This window comes from Sturnira hondurensis, unplaced genomic scaffold, assembly GCF_014824575.4.
Source record: "Sturnira hondurensis isolate 20B ecotype Veracruz unplaced genomic scaffold, ASM1482457v3 Scaffold0008151, whole genome shotgun sequence".
In the NCBI taxonomy this organism is placed as follows: domain Eukaryota; kingdom Metazoa; phylum Chordata; class Mammalia; order Chiroptera; family Phyllostomidae; genus Sturnira; species Sturnira hondurensis.
Window position 1 is genome coordinate 1 of NW_028080782.1, and position 26,209 is coordinate 26,209.

The window sequence follows — 26,209 nt, forward strand, 5'->3', positions numbered from 1 at the left end:
AAATGAAAGGGCCGATATCATCTCTCTGGCCAATGACACCAGATTTCTCTCTAGGATGTGAATTCATATTAAGCTTGTGTGTAACAAACACGACTAGGTTGCCTGTGGGTCTGGTGCCTTCAGACACACACTGTTCTCAGTTCCAAACAGGAAACACCTGTCCCACCCACATTTCCTCGCAGACTGAGGACACTCTCTGGCATCTCATTTGCAGGGGGTGAGCTTTCTTCTAGAAAAACCCAGGGCAGTGCCTTCAGCAGAGTGTGGGGAGGCAGGGCTCCCACCTCAGGGGGAGGGGTTCTAGGAAGTGAGGAGGGTGCAAAGGCCAGGGCCAGTGGGGAGAGGCCCCCTGGTTTATGCAGAACAACCATTCCCAAAGTGTGCTCTGTGGAACCCTTGAGGTTTCTAAGAACCTTTCATGGGATCTATGAGGCAAAACTATTTTCGTAGGATTAAGGACACCCTTTGCCTTTCCATTGTGCCCACATTTGCACTGATGCAAACTTAGCAAGAACGGACTTGGGACACCCAACCGCAGTAGCAGGCATTCCTCACCACCACCCCTCACAGACTAGGACACAAAACCAGTGTAAATGTAGAATGACACAGTCAAAGGATTAAACATCATCATTTTTACTAAACCATCATCCTTAGTTGACATTTTTAAAATATCTTGGCTTCTGGTCAACATGGCTGTGGAGGTAAATGCAGGATTCTCATCACCCCAGGACCACAGCAAAATCACAACTGCACTACAAAAGCTGAATGAGTAACAAAACAAGACCTTCCTCTATGCTGTCCAGAAGGGATTCAATTCAGATGAAAAGAAAAACACAGACTGAAACTGAAGGGATGGAAAAAGCTATTTCACGAAAATGGAAGCCAGTAAACCACCACAAAGGGCTGGGGTATCAGTGCTCCTACCAGACACAACAGACTTTAAATAAAAAGCTACACGACAGGAGAGAAAGAAGGACCCAGCCATTCCACTTCTGGGAATTTACCTGAAGAAACTCAAAACATGAAAACAAAACCACATGCACATCCCCGTGATCACTGGCGCATTATTTACCAAAGCCAAGGAGGGGAGCTACCCGGGTCCATCGACAGATGATTAGGTAAAGAAAGGGTGGGCACACCCAGCAAAACCTGACTAAGCCACATACACGAAAAGAGTGAAATCTCTCCGCTGGCCACAACATGACGGAGGGTGTTGTGCTGAGGGAAACAAGTCAGACAGAGAAACGAAAATGTGAGATGTTTGCATCTATCTGTAGAATATAAAGGAGAAAGTACATGAAAAAGTTGAACAGAAACAGACTCGTACATACAGGGAACAGACTGAAGGTTGCCAGAGGGGAGGGGAGTTACGGGCACTGAAAAGGGGGAAGGGATTAAGAAGCACACATTGGTGGTTTCAGAACAGTCCTGGGATGTCAAGTACAGCACAGGGAACAGAGTCAATAACACTGTAGTAACTACCTACAGTGTCAGGGGGGGACTGGATTTATTGGGGGGATCAGTTGATAAGTTATAGAAATGTCTAATCACAGAGTTACACACCTGAAACTAATATAATACTGTACATCAACTGTCATTGAAAAATAAAAATATTTCGAAGAAGATAAATATATCTTGAATTCATGATACAAATGGATGAATTTCTTAACTGTCCTTAATGAAAATGGGGAACAAAAAACAAAATGTCTCCCATGATGACCGGGAAAGTGCACAAACACACTCCTGCTCCATTCCCAAGTGTCAGGAGCCCAGGAAAGTGACCTGTGAGGGCTGAGTCAGCCTCTTCTTTAAGGAACAGCAAGTTCACGTGAGACAATGAGAGACACAGAAGCTGTGATGACTGAGGTTTGGTGAACTGGCCAACACTCTCTCCAATGAACGTGAGCTTCTCCCTCAAGGAAAGTCAACAGGCAGTGGACACCTGACAGCACTTGCTGTCTGGATGGAATGGAAGCTCTCAGAGGAAACCGAGGGTTTGGGCAAACGTGTGTCTCCCCAGGGCAGCCAGAGGGCTTCCCAGAGCTGACGACCCTTTCCAGTGGGGTCTGCGGTAACGTTAACAAGTGTGATTTTTGATGATGTGTCATTAAATGCACCAACAGTGGGAGATCTCTCTCACTTAGTGAGACGATGCATCACTTTCCAATAATCCTGCATTAGTACAAGAGCCACGGAAGTAACGTAACAGAGTAGGAAACACTCAATGGTGTAGTTTCAGGTTCCACTTTGCAAAGGGATTTTCAGGAACTACCACGTGTGTGGCTTTAGTGAATGGTCAAAGCTGAATACCCACACTTCTCTGAAAAGGTTATTAAAAATGCTCCTCTTACATATTTCAGAGACTGCATATTAATTGATATACAGCAACCAAAATAACAGGTTAAACGCAAAAGCAAATATGAAAGAAAATCCAGCTGACTTCTAAGGAAACAGACAAGAACTGAGACTTGCAAAAATGTAAACTGTAACCAGACCCACTCTTCTCACTGCCTTGTATTTGAGAAATAGTGTTTTCATAAAAATATTATTTCTGTTAACATATCATAGTTTACTAATATTATTCTAAATGAACTGACTTTTCAAACTGTTTTGGGTGGGGTTTTTTTGTTCTGTGGTGTTTTTTTATGGTAAATATTGATAGCTATAACCCACACAACCAAAATTATTTGGGGGTCGGGAGAGACCCCCAAATCAAACAGCCCGTGGGTCGGGACTCGGGGAGACAGCCGGACAGAGCTCTCCGTGCAGGAGGAGGGCTTGGGGCAGAGTCCTGGGTCCCCAGGCCTGGCTCCCAGGGTCTCACCCCAAGGACCGAGTCTGGAGCAGGGACGCTCAGGGTTGGGGTGCGCCCTTCTCCCCCGGGTTTCGCTTCTCCATCTCAAGTACCTTTTCTGCCTGGAAACTCAGGAGGCCATGGCACTTCCCCCTTGGGTGCCCGAATTCTAGATCAGCCAGACAGCGTCACCGTGGTTTCTGATATAAAGTCCTCACCTAGGGCTCGGATGCCTTCTTCCCCAGCGCTCAGGGTCTGGGCGATGGAGCCCCGAGCCCGGCTCCTGCTGCTCTCGGGCGCCCTGGCCCTGACCGAGACCCGGGCGGGTGAGTGCGGGGTCGGGAGGGGGCGGCCTCTGCGGGGCAGGGGCGTGGGGACTCGCCAGGGCGCAGGACCCTGGGACGGCGCGTCTGCAGCACCCCCGGCCCAGACCGCACACCCCACACTCCTGCTTCTCTCACCCCTGCTCTACCAGACCTTTCTCAGCCCCCCACGGCCCCCCGCCCCCAGGCCCCCACTCCCTGAGACATTTAAACATCCTCAGGACCGGACCGGGCCAAGGCAAGTACCGGGCAGTCAACGTCTTCTACGTGGACGACATGGAGATCGCGCGGTTCGACAGCGACGCCCAGAGGCCGTGGCTGGAGCAGCCGTGGCTGGAGCAGGAGCGTCCAGACGGGTGGGACCAGCGGGCGCGCAACACCAAGGACCACGAAGAGAATTCCCGAAAGTACTTGGACCACCTGCGCGCCCACTACAACCAGAGCGAGGACGGTGAGCCACGCGCGCCCGGCTCAGGGCACGACCCCCGTCCCCACGGAGGGGCCTGGGTCGCCCAGAGGCTTCGAGACCTGCCCAGCCCCCGCCCCAGGAGGAGCCCGCGCGGGTTTTGCCCCAGTTAGATTCTCATTCAATTTAGGATTAATCCCCGGTGGGACGTGGGACGGGTCTCCACTGGTCAGGTCCAGGACACAACTGTCTTTGGGGAGGGACTAAGTGGCCCGGGCCAACCTCGGGGCGCGGTCAGGGTCGCACACCCAGCAGCAGATGACCGGCTGCGTCGTGGGGTCGGACCGGCGCTTCCTCCGCGGGTACTTCCAGTCCGCCTACGACGGCGCCGAAACCTTCGCCGTGAAGGTGGACAGGTGCTCCTCGACCTCGACCTCGGCTCAAGCGGCGGCCGCCCCCACCACTGCCGGGAGCAGCTTGGTGCAGGACCCCGCTGCGGAGTACTGGAGGGCCTACCTGAAGGATACCTGCGTGCCCTGGCTCCGCCTGTACCTGAGGAAGGGGAAGGAGATGCTGCTCCGAGCAGGTACCAGGGTGCGGGCCTCCCCAGGAGGGGGTCTGTGGGCTGGGGCGGCTTCCCACAAGGAGAGGAGGGGAATGGGGCAGTGTCAGAATGTCCCTCCTGCTCGGGAGAGGGAAGAGTCCCCCAGGTCTCCTTATTCTGTGACTCACCACCAGGCCCAGCTTTCTCTAAAGGACAGGAAGGGGCCCAGCCTCTCCCTGAAACACCCACAGTGGGTCCCTCACACCCTGCAGCACCTGGGGCACCAGGAACCTCTCCCTGGTTCTGGGGCTGAGACCTTCTCTGGAGGCCTGACTCTGGGTTTGCTGAGTCATCAGCCTCCACCTGAGTCTGTGTCTCCCCTGAGAGACCTGGACACTCCTACCTTAGGTTCTCACCCTGATTCTGGAACTTTCCAAGAAATAACAGATTATCTCAGAAACCTCTGTCCAGGCTGGTGTCTGGGTGGTTCACTCCCTTCCCCCACCCCACTGTCCTGTCCATTCTCAGGGTGGTCACATGGGCACTGCTGGAGTGTCCCATGACCATGCAGAGTCCCTGAATTTTCTTACCCTCGCCTCAGACCCTCCAAAGGCACACCTGACCCACCACCCCATCTCTGACCATGAGGTCACCCTGAAGTGCTGGGCCCTGGGCTTCTATCCTGCTGACATCACCCTGACCTGGCAGCGTGAAGGGGAGGACCTGACCCAGGACATGGAGCTTGTGGAGACCAGGCCTGCAGGGGACGGAACCTTCCAGAAGTGGGCGGCTGTGGTCGTGCCCCCTGGAGAGGAGCAGAGATACACGTGCCATGTGCAGCACCAGGGGCTGCCTGAGCCCCTGACCCTGAGATGGGGTGAGGAGGGGGTGTGGGCACAGAGCCTCTCCTCAGGGTGTCCCTGAGCAGGGTCAGGACTCAGGCCTGAGGCTGACCTCTCACCTTCCCCTCACAGACCCCCCTCCTCAGACCACCATCACCATCGTGGGAATCGTGGGCATCACTGCTGCCCTGGGTGTCCTTGGAGCTGTGGCTGCTGGAGCTGTGATGTGGAGGAGGAAGTGCTCAGGTGGGCAAGGGGTGGGGCTGGGTTCCCTGTCCCCCTGGGGGTCAAGCCCAGGTGGAAGTGTGCTCTGCCTGGTTAATGGGCATCGTGTCCCCACATGGGTGCTTGTCCATCTGGGGCCTGTTTCCTAACACTGACTCTTTAGTGAGGCCTGTGGGAAAGTGAAGGACAAATTTATCACCTGATGATTCTAGAGATGGGGACGGATTCCCAGCTGTCAGAGGTCAGAGCGTAGGGTCTCTGCTATGGACAGACGTCCAGCTGGGTGGTTGACCCAGTCCCCATACATGTAGTTTCCCCATATGTCCTGATCCCACCCTGGGTGTTCAGTCACAATTCTGGAACCTTCCCTGCCCTTCAGAAGTGTGGGGCTCCTTAGGGTCATAGGACCCAGCTTTCCCCCTGACTTCTCATAGAATGTTTTCTTCCCACAGGCAGAGGCAGGAAGAGCTACTGTCAGGCTGCCCATAAGTCTGGGTGTTGGGGAGGTGACATCTGGGACCCTTGGGAGAGTGTGGGCTAGAGTCTGTGAGGGGGGCTCCCCCACCCAAAACTCTGCTGTTGTGTCTTCCCCAGACAGCGACAGTGCCCAGGGCTCTGATGTGTCTCTCACAGCTCCTGATGGTGAGACCCTGAGGGCAAGAAGTGGGGGGATTGGGATAGAGGGAATCTCCATTGTTTTGGGGTTCTCAGAGTGGGACATTCTGAGCATGAGGTGGCTGTGGGGGAATGGGACACTTCTGAGACTGAGCTGAATCTGTTCATGACAACTTTCTTTCCCAGGTGACCAAGCTGCTTTCTCCTGCAGTTGGTGCTAAAACAGTCACTGCAGACACATGAATGGACACTCACCAGAACGGGGAGGTGTCCTACAACGATGACTCACTCAACCAGTAGTTTTTGAGTGCAGGGTAGCTGACTCAGCACTTTTACATCTGGAACAGACATAGCTCGGAGATAGCTCGAGTTCAGGTCCAAACCACCACAATAAAGCAAATATCCCTGTCAAGTGAGTTACACATTTTTTGGGTTTGTTCATGAATATAAATGTTAGGCTTATGTTGTACTGTAGTCTATTGTGTATTCAATAGTATTATATCTAAAAAATAATGTGCACGCCTTTATTAAAATATGCTTTGTTGTTAATAAAAATGCTACCTCTCATCTGAACTTTTAGTGAGTTGTCATCTTTTTGCTGGTGGGAAATCTTACCTTCAGTTGTAAAGCAAACACAGCCTGGCTGGGGGGCTCGGCTAGAGCATCACCCCACACACCCAAAGGTTACGGGTTCCATCTCTGTTAAGGGCACATACCCGACTGGGCTTGCACTTCTGCTTAGGGCAGGTACAAGAGGCAACCGATCAATGTTCCTCTCACGTGGACGTTGCCCTCTCTCCCCGCCTTCCCCTCTCCGTAAAATCCGTCACAACGACCCTCAGGCGAGTGTTAAAAATGCAGGGTCTGTGCAATAGCAGCCTGCACCCTGCCCCTCCGTGGGCTCAGCGTGGTCCTAACTGCCCACCTGACAGAACACGTGTTGTCGTGTTCGCTAAACCTTCGCACGTTTGTTAAGCCATTTCCAGTCACTTTATGCTCATGCATGTACAACAAGGTGTGGAGAATCCCGGGAAGAACAGAATTCATGTCACATGACCAGGGGGCTGCATGGCTCCCCAGTGTTGTCCACTGTGACCACCTGTGCCCCACGCACTACTCAGGGTTTCTTCCCACACATCTGAGTGTGACCTTTTGTGCCTCTGGCTGTGGCTGGTTGAGTCCCCTCATTCTAACCAAGTGCTGCTTTGTTGCCTAGGACTCCCCCCAAGCTTCCAGGTCCCCTTCTTGGAGACCTCAGGGGTGTTCACATGGGGTCAGAGAGCTGACCAATCAGAAGGTGAGGACACCTGCTTAAAGCAGGAAGTGTCCCAGCATCCACTGTCCTCAATCCACTGCAGACACTGCTCTCATTCTGCAGATGCTGACTCCTGGGAGGTCATGGTCAAGGACCTGATGTCCTTCGTGGACCTATATAAACAGATCAAAGAGAGATGTGCCCTGCCCTAGTGGCTCAGTGGATTGGAGCGTTGGTCTCTGTACCAAAATGTGTGTTAATACCTCTCTATTAGGGATCGAGAGGTATTGCAGTGTCATTTAGCTGACAAGGACAGAGGGAGACCCCAGACCCCAAGCAAGGACACAGTGGCTTCAATGGGGAGTATTTTCCAGACTAAACTCACCTGAGACTGTGAGCAGCAAGAGCTGTGGGACTTGAACGCCTAGGAAGAGCAGCCTTGATCATAAGGAACAACCAGTGGGAGGGACTTGGGGACACACTTCACCCCTGATGACACAGGAGGACCAGGGCAAGGGACTTGAGGGCAGAAATCAGCCCCTAGATCACACGGGATGAACATAGTGAGGGACTAGGGGCTGTTGGAAGTGACTCTTGACAATCTAATCTGTGGGGGTCAGTGTTTACAATATCCCTAATTACACTGTTTATTCATCCTTCATTGAACGCCAATGTTGTACATAAAGTCCACTGTGAAGTTTATTTTTAATTAAAATATAACTGACACACAACCTTGTGTAAGTGTAAGGTGTCCAGCATGTTTATTTGATGCACTTACATCACTCATGTGCCCCCTAACGGTGGTGACCCACCCTGAGACCCGTGTGGTTGTGCGATGTTGTGGTTGTGCGAACAGCACAGAGGCTCTCACACCTGGACGGTCTCCCTCCTGCTCACCCAGACGGCAGGGCTCAGCCTGTTGCCCCTGGGCTACAAGGCTGCACAGCACGTTGTTGTACAAAACAACACGAGACTAACTCCACACAAGAGACAATGACACTATCAAGAGACCCAGTAAACACGTGTATGAGGCTGCTGCAGCCATAACAAATCATGCTGATCTACTGCCAGCCTTTAAAAAAACTGTCACCCAAGGCTGTGCTAATTCATTTGAGAGACAGAGAGTGTTGTGAGAGGGATCAAGTCGTGTCCCAGAGGCACCCTGACCAGGGATCAAACACATACCATTTGGCATTTGTGGTGCCAATCCGGGGAAGCAAAGGATTGGCACCACAATCCACAATTGGCTTCCCTCTAATCAGTCCAACCCCCTGGCCAGGACTGGCATAAGTTCTTTGGTGAGGTATCTGTATACAACTGTAATTAATTTTTATTGAGTTATTTCTATCTTATTGTAAAGTTCAGTCTTCCTATATACATTCTAAAAAAAGTGTGTATTTTCCTGGGCAGACAAATCAGAAGGGACGCACTGAGGTGATTTCCTGGTAGGGCACTTGGGTGACTGAGGGAGCAGGGACATTACGTGACTTACTTAATTTTGTGTACTCGTGAATGTCTTTTGACTTTTTTGTATGTGCGTGAATATTTTTTTCTATGAACAGCTTACAGCAAAATCCTTACATTTATAAATGTCCTGGCAGACCATCCTCACAGCACAATTTGAGATTCAGATTCTGATCCTCTCCTCTGGGACCAACCATTTGCTTTAGAAATTTTATTCCTGAAAAACTTGGCTGGACTCTACGGACAAATCTTCCAACTGAAAATAGCTAAAAATGCCATATGTAATAGAAAAACAGACTTCTTAAAAGCAACAAGGACTTTGATGAAATACTAATGACAACACCCCAAAAGGAGAGAAAGACCCAGCTTGCCCTCCACAGAGGGAAATACCCTGTGGGCAGCGGGGGAGGGTGTGCAAGTTCATTGCCCAGAGCCCAGACGTGGAGCCCAGCACTGCCAGCCCTGGGCTGAGCTCTTGACTTTCCTCCCCACAGATGGCATAATAAGCTTTTCTTATACATGCCAAGAAAGTTTTTTAAAGTAAGTTATGTATAGATAGATAATATGCAATTTATATGATGAGTGCATATTCCTGGTCAACATGACAAAATGTTAAGTCATAACTAATAAATTCTTAGTAAACTAAAGGTTTACATGCTACTAAACTAGACATTCACCTGTGCACAACAAAAGTTTGCAGCCAAGAAAGTAAAGGTTTAGCCCGGGCAGGTGTGGCTCAGCTGGTTGGAGCATCGCCCCGTAACTGAAAGGTTACAAGCCGATTCCCACTCAGCGCACGCACCGCGGTTGTGAGGATGATTCCCGTCAGCGTGCCTATGGAAGGAAGTGACTTGATGTTTCTCTCTCACATCAGTGTTTCTCCCTCTCTCCTTTCCTCTCTCTCTCTGAAAGCAATGAAAAAAATCCTCAGGTAAGTATTAAAAAAAAAAAGAAAGTAATCATTTATCTAAGGAAGTGGCACCAAACCCAGAGTCACAGGTGAGTTGTTGCTCTAAGAACTGGCTCCCTGATGGCTTCTAGGGGACTGAGGGGCTTAGGGCCAAGGCCTCCACTGATTGGTCAGCACTTGGGTGATGGGCGGGTGATCATTGCATCTGGTCCTGTGTCAGCAATGTGGCCGCTCTGTCTGGTTTTTACAAGTTCATTCCACTGCTCTCCCCAGAGTCTAAATCTTCATGAGCACGTATTTGAACACATCAGATATTCAACCACTTTCATGTCTGCAGACGCCTGTCCACAGCCCTCGGTTCTGCCACAGGTGGACTGGGTCCCTGCAGCCCTAGAGCCCAGTGGACACCCTGGATGTCCTTCCCCTCCTCTCAGGCAGCCCTGGCCTCTCCTGTCTGGCTGCCCTGTCCCCTGGATCCCACCTGTTCTCCTTGTTTGGTTTACTTGCTGATTTTCCCCACGTTTCTTGGTAGTATTTTCCAAAAGAATGTGCAAATTTAACTATTAAAACACGAAGCACATGAAGAAACTAACCATACATTGATGTTTCTCTCCCTCTCTCCTTCCCCTCTAAAGATAAATAAAGTCTTTTTTTAAAAAAAGTAAATTTTTATCTGTAAACTTCAAGAAATATTCTTGGAAATTTAAAAAATTATTTCCTTCTAATCATAAGTTTTACTTTTATTTTCCCATACTATTTTTAAAGTGTGATTATTAACTTCTTGGAATCTCTCGACTGACAGACTCATAGGTCTTTTCTCCAGCTTGCCCACACCTTTTCATTTATACGACTCAGTACGAAGACACCTTGAATCTTCCAGTTCACCTATTGAATTATTCATTTCTATGGTGATACTTTTGATCCAAGAGACCTGTCCTGTTCTATGATTGTGTATGATTGTACTGTTTCAGATGCCATTATCTTTTACGTCTTTCAGAGAAGATGGAGACCAGTGGAAGGGGACCCGTAGGTCTCCTGCTTATCCACTCTGTGATATCAGGAACTTTCCCTCACAGCACTGGGTCGTGATTACATTTCCCTGTGTGATTTCTGTAATGGCCCGTCTCCCCCCCGACGGTGCCAGAGTCACAGAGCCAGGGTCCTACTCTGGCTCTGCATTGTTTCCAGAGTCTAACGAATCCTGATACAGTGGAGGCCTTGAAATCTATGCTGGGTGATGACCTTGACCGTGGTCCGGATGGCTAAGGTAGACAGCCCCTGAATGTCCTCCTGAGCTGTGCCGAGCAGCCTCCTATCACAGAACATTCAGGAACATTACAACAGCTCACTTGCATGGAGTGCAGAGACACAGCAAGCAAGGATAGAAAAAAAGTTAGGAAAACTCCTGGGGAAGTGAAATGGGGAAACTGAGGCAAGAAAATTAAGCAAGGCCAAAGAGTCTAAAGAACTTAAAACCAGTTGGTGAATCACAGGACTTGGTCTCCCTAACCAAGGACACAGGAGAACAAATGGCTTGTACCTCTCCTCCCTCACCAGAGAATATACAGCTGAAACCACCCTGGTCAGGGGAAAATAGACAACAGAGACCCAGTTAATGCCACTTGTACCTCATGAACCCAAGGACAGATGAAGTCAAGGGGAACAAATAGAAGAAATAAAAAAAAACCCATTAGAGCCAGAAAGAACTAAGACCAAAGTAAAAGTGTGAAGCCGACCAAAAACTAATGCCAACCCCCCTTATATTCATTTTGAGGCATCAGTGTATTAAATACACACCTGCAAGCTGATGAATGTTCTGCTGACACCCTCCCCTAAGGTTCTCACCCAGAGGAGAGAGATAAAAACCCTGCAGACAGAGACCTGGGGCAGCTCGCTCTAGAGCCCACCCACACCCCCCCCCCAGACATGAACTGCCTTCTCTCCTCCTGAGCTCCAAGGGGCCCTCGAGATTTTCAGCCAGGGGAGCAACAGCAGCTGGTCTCAGGCTGATCCCCCGTCCCGTCTCCAACGCCCCCTTCATCTCTGACTCCCCACTGAGCTGACAGCCCCCCGCCTTGGCTCACTTCTAGTCCTTGTGACCTTTGCTTCCCCGGGAACTGACAGCGGCCCCACCTTGGGCCACTTCTGTCTCTGGGTTTTACTTCCCAGTGAGCTGGGTGAAACCTGGCCTTGACTCATTGCTTTTCTATATTTCTAGAAACCCAAGCAGCCCCTCCTAGGCTCTCTCCACTTACTTCTTCTTCCCTAAGTCCTTCCTCAGTGTCACTGTCCCCAGCTTTCATAAGCATACTTTCAAAATCCCCTGGACTCAAGTACTAGAATATTTTCCAGAGGATGTCAGGCACCCACACTCCACACACCACAGGCTGTCCTGAGGCAGAGCCACTCGGGCCTGGGTCCTTCTGGGGACAACAGGTGCCAAGAGACCCAGTGAAAGTGAGTCATCAAGGCTCTGACCGCAACCCCACCACCCCGAACGTCTCTGAGTCTCCTTTCTCCTGTGCCCCACAGGGACCCCACATCGAGTGCCCAGTGGGTTCGCTCTGAAGATGACACTTGACCCTCTATGTGGATCCCATGGTGGTACTGCCTGACACACGTTAAGCGTTCTGTTCATAGTTACCATCAAGCATTTTTGATTGTTTACAACCATAAGGCACTACATCACATTTTGGATAATGTCTGCACACTCTGGTTTTTAAGTGCATATTAAGTAATCTTTTTTGGACATGCTGTATGTTGAGCACGTATCTAAATCCTCGCAGACGGGAGGACTTCCACCAAGATGGAGGTGTAGGTGGACACACTGTGCCTCCTCCCACAACCAAGTTTGAATACAACAAAGGTTTAGTAAACAAAGACGCAGCCATTGGATAGAAAATTGAACTACATGAAAGTCCAACAACAACAAACCGTTCAACCAGACCGGTAAGAGGGACGGAGCCAGCAGTGGAGCAGGGTCGGGCAGGAACGATCCCCCGACCCAGGCGCCCTGGCAGCCGGGGTAGCACCGGGCGGACCCAGTGATGGTGTAGGGCAGCAGGCTGGCCGCAGTCACACATTCGAGTGCAGATAAACCAGTAAAGGAGTGAGCAGTGAGACAGACCTTGAAGGCCCCAGTGTCGGGAAGCAGCAGAGGACACAGCCATTTCCCCTCTTTGACCCTGCCCCCACATACAGCGTCACAACCCAGCGACTGGGTCGCCCCGCCCTGGGGAACACCTAAGGCTCCGCTCCTCATACATAATAGGCACAAACAGTCCAAAATATGGCTCAAGAAGAATTCAAAGCCCCAGAGCCGATAGCTCTAAACAAAAAAGAAATAGTGAACCTCCCAGATGCACAGTTCAAAACACTGGTGATCAGGATACTCACAGAACTGGTCGATTTTAGTCACAAATTAGAGGAACAAATGAAGGCTAAACTAATTGAAATGAAGGGAAATGCACAGGAAATCAATAGTGATGGAAAGGAAACTGGGACTCAAATCAAGGGAGTGGACCAGAAGGAACGAAGAAATGACCAAACAGAAAAGAATGAAGACAAAAGAATTCAAAAAAATGAGGAGAGGCTTAGGAACCTCCAGGACATCTTTAAACCTTCCAACATCCGAATTATAGGGGTACCAGAAGGGGAAAAGAAACAGCCACAAGTGAAAAACTTATTTGAACAAATAATAAAGGAGAACTTCCCCAATCTGGCAAAGGAAATAGACTTCCAGGAAATCCAGGAAGCTCAGAGTCCCAAAGAAGTTGGACCCAAGAAGGAACATACCAAGGCACATCATAATTATATTAGCCAAGATGAAAATGAAGGAGAGAATCCTAGAAGCAGCAAGAGATAAGGGGACAGTCACCTACAAAGGAGTTCCCATCAGACTGTCACCTGATTTCTCAAAAGACACCTTACAGGCAAGAAGGGTCTGGAAAGAAGTATTCCAAGTCATGAAATCCAAAGACTTACATCTAAGATTGCTCTATCCAGCAAAGCTTTCATTTAGAATGGGAGGGCAGATAAAGTGCTTCTCAGATAAGATCAAATTCAAGGAGTTCATCATCACCAAGCCCTTATTATATGAAACGTTAAAGGGACTTATCTAAGAAAAAGAAGATAAAAATACGAACAGTGAAAGGACAGGAAACTCACAGTTATTAACAACCACACCTAAAACAAAAGCAAACCAAGAGGACAGCTAGATCAGGAGTGGAACCATAGAAATGGAGATCACATGGAGGGTTGGCAACAGGGGAGTGGGAGGAGGAGAGAGGGGGGAGAAAGTACAGAGAATAAGTAGCATAAAAGGAAGGTAGAAAATAGACAGGGGGAGGGCAAGAATAGTGGAGGAAATATAGAATCTAAAGAACCTGAGACACGTCATAAACTAAAGGGGGGGAACGGTGGGGGAGGGGGTGTCCAGGGTGGAGGGGAATGAAGGGGGGAATAGAACAACTGTAATGGTATAATCAATAAAATGTATTTTAAAATAATAATAAAAAATTAATCCTCGCAGACGAATGAAGACCCCTGACTTCCATGTGACAACAATTTTAAAGTCCATCAATCTCTGAGTCACACAGTGTCTTTGGGGTGGGCAGACACTGAAAACCACAAACATTCTGGAGAAGCACTGTCTCATATGGCAGCTACAAGACACTTGGGTCTTTTAAATTAAAAGTAAAATTAAAAGTTCAACGGCTCCACTCACAGGTCGCACTTCCAGTGCCCAACAGCCACCTGCAGCCAGTGGCTGCCGTGTTGGACGTGCAGACACAGAACAATCCCTCCTTCCAGAACATTCTACTGGACAGAACGGAGTTTCATGTTGTCTGGGCCTCTAGTCATAGTACTGGACCCATGAAAAATGAAAGGGCTGATATCATCTCTCTGGCCAATGACACCAGATTTCTCTCTGGGATGTGAATTCATATTAAGCTTGTGTGTAACAAACACGACTAGGTTGCCTGTGGGTCTGATGCCTTCAGACACACACTGTTCCCAGTTCCAAAGGGGAAATACCTGTCCCCCCACCTCCCTCCCAGACTGAGGACACTCTCTGACATCTCATTTCCAGGGAGTGAGCTTTCTTCTAGGAGAACCCAGGGCAATGCCTTCAGCAGAGTGTGGGGAGGCAGGGCTCCCACCTGAGGGGGAGGGGTTCTAGGAAGTGAGGAGGGTGCAAAGGATGGGGCTTGGAGAGACTCCCCCTGGTTTATTCAGAACAACCATTCCCAAAGTGTGCTCTGTGGACCTTTGAGGTTTCTAAGAGCCTTTCACAGGATCTATGAGGTCAAATATATTTTCATAGGTTAAGGACAGCCTTTGCCTTTTCAGTGTGCCCATATTAATACTGATGCAAACTTAGCAAGAACGGATGTTGGGACACCCAACCGCAGTAGCAGGCGTTCTTCACCACCACCTCTCACAGACTAGGACACAAAACCAGTGTAAATGTAGAATGACACAGTCAAAGGATTAAACATCATCATCTTTACTAAACCATCATCCTTCATTGACACTTTTAAAATATCTTGGCTTCTGGTCAAGATGGCTGTGGAGGTAAATGCAGGATTCTCATCACCCCAGGACCACAGCAAAATCACAACTACGCTACAGACAACCATTGTTCAGAGTCACCTGAAATCTAGGTGAAGACAAGTCCCACAACTAGAGGACTGAGAAGCCACACGGTGACTGGCAGGAGAGGTGGAGATGCAGAACAAGCTGGTCCCACACCCAAGTGCGGCAGAGAAAAATCAAAAGGGGTATCTCAGCTGGAGAGGTCCTCACCAGGAGCAAAAGGTCCAAGATCCACAGGACGCTCCCCAGCCCAGGGTTTCAGTGCCAGGAACACATGTCTCCACAACTTCTGGTTGTAAAAACCAGCAGTGATTGTGGCTGAGTGAGAGGGAGGCTTCTGGAGTCCCAGGCACTTCCTCTAAAAAGGTACACACACACACACACACACACACACACACACACACGGACTTGCTCTGAGCCCCAGTGCTCGGACAGCAGCTCAGAAGGCACCAGGAACATATGGGGAGCAACTGAATCGTCTGGCATCAGGGTGAGAGCTGAGGGTCAGCTGTTTCCCAGAAAGAAGTACTGGCAAAGGCCATGGTTGTTTTCTGAGCCCTCCCCCACTCAGAGGGCAGGTGGGCACCCTATCTGAGCCTCCCCAAAACCTGGCTCTCACTGTTTTTCCCATCCTGGTGATTCCCAGAAACATCATCCTAACCAACTTGCAGTAGCCCCCACCTATGGCCCTTTTACTGATACAAACAGCCTGTCTTGGCTTGTATTGAGGACTCCCTGAAATGTCTCAAACAAGCAGCTTCTGACCTGCACATGCCGTGTATCTTCAGCTATGAGGCCCCCGGCCCAGCACTTGTGGCAGCTGGCCTTGGCTTTGCAGCTTGGCCTCTCCCGGGCACCTCCAAGCCCAGCACAAGGAGCTTGTTCCCATCTTCAGATTGCTTTGTAGCTCACGCCAGCGGGCCCAGGGCAGAGACAGGTAATGGCTGACTATGGCCTGCACCTGCAAAGAGCTTCCTGAGCCAGCACACTTGATGGAGAGCTTCCAACCTCAGCAAAGGACACCCTACCACCTGCACAGCAACACACTCAAGGGATGGACTCAAGCAATCGACCAGATGCCGAGTTCAAAATGCTGGTTGTACGCATCCCGAGGGAACTTAAGGGAAGAGTAGATGAAGTTAGTGTGAGCTTCAGTAAAGAGACTGGACACAGGAAAATAGAACAGAAAACATGATACACGAAAAAATTCCATTCCTGAAATGAAGAATACATTACAGGGAATCAACCATGAAGTATCTGAAGCATAGGACTAAATAAGAGTTTGAGAAGATAAGAAGCAGAAAACACCCAGTCAGATTAGGAAAAAGAAAAATACAAAAAATGAGGAGAGTATAAGGAACCTCTGGAACAACTTCACGCACACCCACATTTGCACCATGCTGATGCCTCAAGGAGTGAGCAAGGAATTGAAACCAATTGAAAAAAATGATGGAAAGTTTGCTAACCTAGTGAAGGAAGTTGATGTGTAAGTCCAGGAAAGCAGAGTCCCAAACAAGAGGAAGCAAAAAGGCCCACACCAAGACGCATCATAATTAAAATGCCAAAGGTTAAGGACAAAGAGAGAATTTAAAAGCACCAAGATAAACGAAATTAGTTACCTACAAGGGAGCTCCCATAAGACTGTCAGCTGATTTCTCAATAGACACTTTTCAGGTCAAAAGAGACTGGCAAACCTATCATTTTTAATCAAAGGACAGATAAAGAGCTTCCCAGACCAGAAAAAGCTGAAGGGGTTTATTACCACCAATCCAGTAGTAGGAGAAATGTTAAAGGGTCTTCTTCAAGAAGAGAAAGAAGAAAAATAAAAATGTCAATAATAAAATGGTTATAAATGCATATCTATCAAAAATTACTGTAAGTGACCTTGGCTGGTGTAGCTCAATGGATTGAATGTGGGCCTGGGAACCAAAGGGTCGCTGGTCCCATTCCCAGCCCAGGCACACGCTTAGGTTGTGGGCCAGGTTCCCAGTAGGGGGTGCTTGAGACACAACCACACAATGATGTCTCTCTCCCTCTCTTTCCCCTCTCTCTAAAAATAAATAAATAAAATCTTCTAAAAATTAAAAGCTGGATTGAGCACCAGCTGCAAACAAAAGGGTCACGGGTTCAATTCCCAGGCAGGGCACCTGCCTGGGTTGTGGGCCAGGTCCCCAGTAGGGGGCAAGGGAGAGACAACCACTCATTGATGTTTCTCTCTCTTCCCCTCTGTCTGAAAATAAATAAATAAAATATCTAAAAAATAAAATAAAATAAAACATAAAGCAATTAAGTTGAACAGAAACAGAGTCACACATACAGGGAACAGACTGAAGGTTGCCAGAGGGGAGGGGAGTTAGGGGGCTGGGTGAAAAGGGGGAAGGGATTAAGAAGCACACATTGGTGGTTACAGAACAGTCCTGGGGATGTAAAGTACAGCACAGGGAACAGAGTCAATAATATTGTAATGACTACATAGGGTGTCAGGTGGGTACTGAATCTGTCAGGGTGATCAGTTCATTGTATAAATGTGTAATCACAGAGCCATATACCTGAAACTAATAAATTATTGTACATCAACTGTAATTTAAAAATAAAAAATATTTAACATATATCTTAAATCCATTATACAAATGGATTAATTTCTTAACTGTCCTTAATGAAAATGGAGAATTAAAAAATAAAATATCTCCCACAATGACCGGGAAAGTGCACAAACACACTCCTGCTCCATTCCCAAGTATCAAGAGCCCAGGAAAGTGACCTGTGAGGGCTGAGTCGGCCTCTTCTTTAAGGAACAGCAAGTTCACAGGAGACAATGAGAGACACAGAAGCTGTGATGACTGAGGTGAGGTGACCTGGCCAACACTCTCTCCAATGAACGGGAGCTTCTCCCTCAAGGAAAGTCAACAGACAGTGGACACCTGACAGCACTTGCTGTCTGGATGGAATGGAAGCTCTCAGAGGAAAACCAGGGTTTTGGCAAACGTGTGTCTCCCCAGGGCAGCCAGACGGCTTCCCAGAGCTGACGACCGTTTCCAGTGGGGTCTGCGGGAACGATAACAAGTGTGATTTTTGACGATGTGTCATTAAATGCACCAACACTGGGAGATCTCTCTCACTTAGTGAGACGATGCATCACTTTCCAATAATCCTGCATCAGTACAAGAGCCACTGAAGTAACACAACGGAGTAGGAAACACTCAATGGTGTAGTTTCAGGTTCTACTTTGCAAAGGGATTTTCAGGAGCTACCACGTGTGTGGCTTTAGTGAATGGTCAAAGATGAATATCCACACTTATCTGAAAAGATTATTAAAAATGCTCTTCCAACATATTTCTGAGGCTGTAATTTCTGTTAACATATCAAAAGTTATTAATATTATTGTCAATGAATTAATTTCTTCAAAGTTTTATTCCTTGTATGGTAAATATTGATAGCTATAACCCACACAACCAAAATTATTTGGGGGTGAGGAGAGACCCCCAAATCAAACAGCCCGTGGGTGGGGACTCCAGGAGACAGCGGGACAGAGCTCTCCGTGCAGGAAGAGGGCTTGGGGCAGAGTCCTGGGTCCCCAGGCCTGGCTCCCAGGGTCTCACCCCAAGGACCGAGTCTGGGGCGGGGACGCTCAGGGTTGGGGTGCGCCCTCCTCCCCCGGGTTTCGCTTCTCCATCTCAAGTACCTTTTCTGCCTGGAAACTCAGGAGGCCATGGCACTTCCCCCTTGGGTGTCCGAATTCTAGATCAGCCAGACAGCGTCACCGTGGTTTCTGATATAAAGTCCTCACCTAGGACTCGGATGCCTTCTTCCCCGGCGCTCAGGGTCTGGGCGATGGAGCCCCGAGCCCTGCTCCTGCTGCTCTCGGGCGCCCTGGCCCTGACCGAGACCTGGGCGGGTGAGTGCGGGGTCGGGAGGGGGCGGCCTCTGCGGGGCAGGAGGGAGGGGACCCCCGGGGCCAGACCCCACAACCCCCGACTCCCCCATCGGCTCCGCCCCTGCTCCTTCTCTCACCTGCTCCTCTCAACCACGGCCCCCTTTTCCATCCCCCGGGTGCCCTGCGCCTACACACCGGACTGAGGACCTAGGGCGCGCATCCTCCCCGCCCCCAGGACCCCACAGCTTCAGCTATTTGGACACCTTCGTGACCGGACCGGGCCCCGGGAAGAACCGGTACATCGGCGTCGGCTACGTGGACGACACGGAGATCCTGCGNCTGACTCCCCCATCGGCTCCGCCCCTGCTCCTTCTCTCACCCTCTCCTCTCAACCACCGCTCCCTTTTCCATCCCCCGGGTGCCCTGCGCCTACACACCGGACTGAGGACCTAGGGCGCGCATCCTCCCCGCCCCCAGGACCCCACAGCTTCAGCTATTTGGACACCTTCGTGACTGGACCGGGCCCCGGGAAGAACCGGTACATCGGCGTCGGCTACGTGGACGACACGGAGATCCTGCGGTTCGACAGCGACGGCGCGTGTCCGGGGCTGGAGCCGCGGGTGCCGTGGCTGAAGCCCCCGCCGGTGGAGCAGGAGGACCCGGACTGGTGGGACGAGCAGACCACGCAGGTCATGGAGGACATCGAGGAGCATTTCCGAGACACTCTGCAGTACCTGAGCGCCAGCTACAACGACAGCGACAGCGAGGACGGTGAGCTACGTGCGCCCGTGTCCGGCCACGACCCCCACGCGCACAGATTCGCTAAGGTCGCCCCAGGCTTTGGGTCTGCGCACCCGACGCGAGGCTGCAGGATAGGCCTGGCCCTCATCCTGGGAGGGGCCCTCATCCTGGGAGGAGCCCTCGGGGATTTTGATGGGGTTGGGTTTCCATTCAGTTTAGGATGAATCCCCCAGGGGGTGGTGACTGGTTGAGGCGAGGACACACCTGCCTTTGGCCTGGGCTAAGTGGTTCTGGCCAACGCGAGGGCGGGGTCAGGGCCCCACACCGAGCAGGAAATGACCGGCTGCGTCCTGGGGTCGGACCGGCGCTTCCTCCACGGGTTCACTCGGTCGGCCTCCAACTGCACCGAAACCTTCGCCCTGACCGTGGACCGATGCCCCTCCACTGCGGCTGACTCGAGGGTCCAGATCTCCGTCGGGAACGATACTGTGCAGGACGGTGACGTGGAAGACTGGAGGGACCACCTGGAGGACACCTGCGTGCACTGGCTCCGCGTGTTCCTGGAGAAGGGGAAGGAGACGCTGCTCCGAGCAGGTACCGGGGCGCGGGCCTCCCCAGGAGGGGATCTGTGGGCTGGGGCGGCTTCCTACAAGGAGAGGAGGGGAATGGGGCAGTGACAGAATGTCCCTCCTGCTCGGGAGAGGGAAGAGTCCCTCAGGTTTCCTTATTCTGTGACTACCCCGTAGGTCCATCTTTCTCTAAAGGACCTACGCCTCTCACAGAAACACCCACAGCAGGTCCCTCACACCCTGCAGCACCTGGGGCACCAGGACTCTCTCCCAGGTTCTGGGGCTGAGACCCTCTCTGGAGGCCTGGCCATGGCTTCTCCAATTCATTCAGCCTCCACCTAAGTCTGTGTCTCCCCTTAGAGACTTGGACACTCCTACCCTAGGTTCCCACCCTGATTCTGGAACTTTCCAGGAAATAGATTAACCAAGATGCCTTTGTCCAGGCTGGTGTCTGGGTGGTGCACTCCCTTCCCCCACCCCCACTGTCCTGCCCACTCTCAGGGTGGTCACATGAGCACTGCTGGAGTGTCCCATGTCCCTGCAGGGTCCCTGAATTTTCTCACCCTCCCCTCAGACCCTCCAAAGACACACATGACCCACCACCCCATCTCTGACCACGAGGTCGCCCTCAAGTGCTGGGCCCTGGGCTTCTACCCTGCTGACATCACCCTGACCTGGCAGCGTGAAGGGGAGGACCTGACCCAGGACATGGAGCTTGTGGAGACCAGGCCTGCGGGAGATGGAACCTTCCAGAAGTGGGCAGCTGTGGTAGTGCCCCCTGGAGAGGAGCAGAGATACACGTGCCATGTGCAGCACCAGGGGCTGCCTGAGCCCCTGACCCTGAGATGGGGTGAGGAGGGGGCGTGGGCACAGAGCCTCTCCTCAGGGTGTCCCTGAGCAGGGTCAGGACTCAGGCCTCAGGTTGACCTCTCACCTTCCCTCTCAGGTCCCCTTCCTCAGACCACCATCACCATCGTGGGCATCGCTGCTGCCCTGGGTGTCCTTGGAGCTGTGGCTGCTGGAGCTGTGATGTGGAGGAGGAAGTGCTCAGGTGGGCAAGGGGTGGGGCAGGGTTCCCTGTCCCCCTGGGGGTCAGGCCCAGGTGGAAGTGTGCTCTGCCTGGTTAATGGGCATCGTGTCCCCACACGGGTGCTTGTCCATCTCGGGCCTATTTCCTAACACTGACTAGTGAGGCCTGTGGGAAAGTGAGGGATAGATTTATCACCTGATGATTCTTGCGATGGGGCCTGATTCCCAGCTGTCACAGGTCAGAGGGGGAACTTCTTCCTAAGGACAGACATTCAGACATGCATTGGTCCAATCCCCACACTAGTACTTCCCCATATTTCCTGATCCTACCCTGGGTGTTCAGTCACAGTTCTGGAACCTTCCCTGTGCTTCTGGAGTGTGGGGCTCCTTTAGGGTCACAGGACCCAGCCTCCCCCTGACTTCTCACAGAACGTTTTCTTCCCACAGGCAGAGGCAGGGAGAGCTACTCTCAGGCTGCCTGTAAGTCTGGGTGTTGGGGAGGTGACGTCCGGGACCCTTGGGAGAGTGTGGGCTGGAGTCTGTGAGGGGGGCTCCCCCACCCAAAACTCTGCTGTTGTGTCTTCCCCTGACAGTGACAGTGCCCAGGGCTCTGGGGTGTCTCTGACAGCTTTTACTTGTGAGACCCAGTGGGAAGGGAATGGGGGGCTTTGGGTCAAAGGGCACAGCTGTGTTTTCGGGATTCTCAGGTGGGACATTCTGAGCATGTGGTGGCTGTGGGGGAATGGGACACTTCTGAGACTGACCTGCATTTGTTCATGACAACTTTCCCAGGTGACAGAGTTGCTTTCTATGGGACTTGGTGCTGAAACAGTCACTGCAGCCTCCCCTTGGGACTTCAAGGATCCCTGACTGCTGTTTCTGCACCCGGCATCAAAACGTGTCTGTGTTCTTATCAGTGTCAGCGAGGGGCTGGTCACCAGGCCACCCTCCCCACAGGGACCTGTGTCCTCTCCCCTGGTGACTGTCCTGCCCTAGCAGGGTTGGGGTGAGGCCATCCCCACCCTGCTCATTCCTCAAGTAAGTCATCTTTGTTGCTCTTTCGTCTTGGCCACTTCTGAAGAACCTTGTCCCAGCAGGACCCGGGATCCCAGGGCCTTGAGTGCCACCTTGTGGTGGTTCCAGGACTGCGCTCAGTGAGGGCTGCTTGTGGTGGCCTTGTCAGCCTGGATCATGGCTGGGTCTACCCATTGGTCCCTTTTGGGCATTTTTTGTTTGTTTTTGGAGCTATTATACATATTGTTGCGTTTTTTAAAATAGAATTATTTGACCCTGGGTGGTGTGACTCAGTGGATTGAGTACTAGCCGCAAACCAAAGGGTGGCCAGTTTGACTCCCAGTCTAGGGTCCGTGCCTGGGTCTGTGCCCGGTCCCCTATGGAGGGCACGGTAAAGGCAGCCACATACTGGTGTTTCCCTCTCTTTCTCCAACCCGTCCCCCATCTCTAAAAACAAATAAAGTCTTTTAAAAATAAAATAAAATTATTGGGGTCTGTTTATTACATTATTGGGGTGTGTTCTTATTAAATGTGTTGGGGTGCACTGGTTAAGAGGATCCCGTAGGTTTCAGGTGCCCATTTCTCTGACGCAGGGTCTGTACGTTGCCCTGTGCGCCCACCACCCAAAGTCAAACCACCTTCCCTAACATATATTAGGCCCCTCTTCCTCCTACCCCCTTCCCTCAGCTAATCACCGCATTGACGTCTTTGCCCAAGAGTTTCGGTTTTATATGCCACACGTGAGTGAAATCATATGGTTCTGAGCTCTTTCTAACCAACTTATTGCACTTAGCATGACATTCTCACCGTCCATCCGTGTTGTCACAGAGGGCAGTATTGGGTTTTTCCTGTGTCTGAGTAGTTCTTGTGTATGAGTTTTCATCTCATCCTCCTCTGGGTGTCCCCATCTCACAGCCACAGGAGTCACTTTGCCTGTCGTGGTCCCCACATGGCCAGGGCGGCCCCTGACTCAGGAATCCGTGGTGTCCAGAGGTGAAGTGTCAGACTCACCCGGCTCTTGCCTCCCTGGGCCTGATCCTTCTCCCCCCTTTTCCCACCCTCCTCAGAGGAACCGGGTCCTGGAAGCAGCAGAGAGCAGGGGCCTGTGAGGTCTCCTCTCAGATTCCTTCCTGCTGTGATTCTGCTCTGCTCGGCCGCCGTCTCCCCCGCCCTTCACTCCAGTGGGGGCGCCAGTGCAAACTCGGGGATGCACAGGGCAGAGGCCCCTGCAGATTTAGGGGGCAGCACCGTGGGGCAGTGCGGGGGCATTGATGGCAGCGTGAGTGCAGGGCATGCTGTGCCTGCCACAGTCCAGCAGGGGGCCGGGGACACATCAGTAAAGACACTGTTGGACTTCCAGTCAAGATGGCGGTGTAAGCAGACATGGCTTGCCTGCTTGACCAGTCCCATTAAAATTACAACTAAAGTACAGAACAACCACCACTCAGAACCATCAGAAATCAAGTTGAATGGAAGCCTGACAAGTATGGAATTAAAGCAACCACATCCATCCAGGCTGGTAGGAGGGGCGCAGATGCTGTTTGGGCTGGTCCCACGTAGGTGTGGTGGATAATAATTCAGGAGGGATATCTCGAGGGCGAGGAGTCCCAGTCCCACACCAGTCACACCAGGGCCCCTAGCCCAGGCGTTCAGTGCTGAGAGGACAAGTCCCTATAACTTCTGGATGCAAAAACTAGCAGGAACTTAGTCATTGGAAAAAAACTTTTGGAGTCCCAAGCAGTTCCTCTTAAGGAACCCACACATGGACTTACTCAGACCCACTCCCTCTGAGCTCCAGGACCAGGGTAGCTGGAAAGGCTGAACCCACCCCCAACAGAGTCACAGAGATGGCAGGCTGGTGCCATATCTGAGACTACATCAACCAGGGTAACGTTGTTTTTGCCCTTCCCAGGAAACCCCGAGAGACTCCACCCCACTCAACTTAGTGGCTCACCCAAGCTGCTTTCCTACGAGAACGGCTGGTCTTGGCTCATGCTTCACAACTTCCTAAATCCTCTCAAACAAGCAATAGCTGGCCTTGGGGAGCCCCCGGCCCAGGTACCTCTTGCTAACTTGCCCCAGGCCCAGCACGAGCAGCATTAAGCCTAGATTCACAGCTTGGCTTTTCCTGAGAATCTCCAAGCCCAGCACAAGTAGTGGCCTTCTCAGATTGCTTTATAGCTCAGGCAGGGTGGCCCCAGGTGGGGGCTGACCTTGTCCTGCACCACCTAGGAAACCCCAGGGCCAGTGCACCCAGTGGACAGCTGCAGACCTACTCAGAGCACCACTGCCCTGACTGCTCACAGCTGATCCTCCATTCAGGGTGGAGATTGGTGGTGAGTGGTCACAGCCAGTCCTTGCAGCTGGCTGGCCTGGGTAAATCCCTCCCGTTGACCTACCAATAGCAACCAAGGCTCAACTACACGAGGAGGTTGTACTCAGCCCACACAAAGGGCACACCTTGCATACCCAAGTTAGGTGATAGGAGAGGCTGTGCCAGGGGACCCTACAGGACACCTACTACATTAGGCCACACTACCAAGACACAAAGTCAAAGCAGCTTTACCTAATACACAAGTAATGTAAGCAGCCTATAGGACAACATCAATCATTCCAAAGTAGCATCATAGGGGTGCCAGGAGAAGAGAAAGAGCCTAAATTGGAAATCTATTTGAAAAAATAATGAAAGAAAACTTCCTTAATTTGGCAAAGGAAATAGACATCTAAGTCCAGGAAGCACAGAGTCCCAAACAAGACAGATGCAAAAAAGGCCCACTGCAAGACACATCATACCCAAAGGTTAAAGATAAAGAGAGACTCTTAAAAGCCTCAAGAGAAAAGCGGTTAGTTACCTACAGGGGAGTTCCCATAAGTCTGTCTGTTGATTTCTCAAAAGAAACTTTGCAGACTAGAAGGGATTGGCAAGAAGCATCCAAAGTCATGGAAAGCAGGGACCTATAGACAAGATTGCTCCGCCCAGCGAAGCTATCATTTAGAACCCAAGGGCAGATAAAGGGCTTCCCAGACAAGGAAAAACTAAGAATTCATCACCACCGAACCATTATTATATGAAATGTTAAAGGGACTTCTTTAAGAAAAAGAAGATCAGAACTATGAACAATAAAATGGCAAAAAATACATACCTGGGAACAATTGAATCTAAAAAACCAACTTAGCAAACAAGAAGACCAGAGACAGAAGCAGGGCTATCAAGAGCGTTCTGATGGTTGCCAGATGGGAGCGGGGTGGGGGGCCATGGGTGAAGAGGTGAGGGGATGAAGAAGTATAAATAGGTAGTTACAGAAAAGTCATGGGGATGTAAAGCACAGCATAGGAAATGGAGTAGCCAAAGAACCTAGACACATGCCCCTCAGACCTGAACAGTAGGAGGGAATGAGGGAGCTGGGGGGAGGGGGGCACACAGGAAAAATTGGGACAACTGTAATAGCATCACTGATGAAATGTAATTTAAAAAAAAGACACTGTCCCTGGGACAGGGTGGTCTGCAGTGACGAGTCACTCAACTAGTATGTTTGAGTGCTGGGTGAATAACACCATTTGAGTCCTGGGTGAATAACACACCATTTTTACATCTGGAATCCAGGCGTACATGGAGATGTTGCAGGTTCAGTTCCAGACCACCAAATAAACAAATATCACAATAAAGTCAGTCACACAAAAGCTCTGGTCTCCTCATGTGTATGGACATTAGGTTTATATCTGCAACTGCATATATACACATATATATGCAACTTCCCTATGTGTATATAGAATTACTGTACTATAGTCTAGTAAGTGATCAATAGTGTTATCTTTTTTTTTAAAGATTTTATTTACTTATTTTTAGAGAGAGGGGAAGGGAGGGAGAAAGAGTGGGAGAGAAACATCAATGTGTGCTTGCCTCTCACATGGCCCCCCATGGGGACCTGGCCCACTACCCAGGCATCTGCTCTGACTGAGATTCGAACCAGTAACCCTTTGCTTCACAGTCTGGTGCTCAGTCCAC

At 50.8% G+C, this 26,209-nt stretch overlaps 2 protein-coding genes across 2 annotated transcripts; both read left to right on the plus strand.

Annotated features, from left to right (window-relative positions):
• Positions 1–3,038: 3,038 nt before the first annotated feature.
• On the plus strand, positions 3,039–5,160 carry LOC118992194 (patr class I histocompatibility antigen, A-2 alpha chain-like; the record flags this gene model as incomplete). The annotated part of the gene is made up of 5 exons (XM_037053880.1): positions 3,039–3,120; positions 3,305–3,568; positions 3,822–4,109; positions 4,669–4,944; positions 5,042–5,160. Coding segments are annotated over exons 1-5 (1,011 nt in total), but the record flags the coding sequence as incomplete, so codon positions are not given.
• A 13,615-nt stretch (positions 5,161–18,775) lies between these two features.
• On the plus strand, positions 18,776–23,312 carry LOC118992220 (patr class I histocompatibility antigen, A-126 alpha chain-like). Its single transcript, XM_037053922.1, has 9 exons — positions 18,776–18,871; positions 19,328–19,621; positions 19,877–20,185; positions 20,735–21,010; positions 21,107–21,211; positions 21,637–21,673; positions 21,783–21,826; positions 22,891–22,943; positions 23,271–23,312. The coding sequence occupies exons 1-9, from the start codon at positions 18,808–18,810 to the stop codon at positions 23,310–23,312; spliced, it is 1,224 nt and encodes a 407-aa protein (XP_036909817.1). The 5' UTR covers positions 18,776–18,807.
• Positions 23,313–26,209: the final 2,897 nt, after the last annotated feature.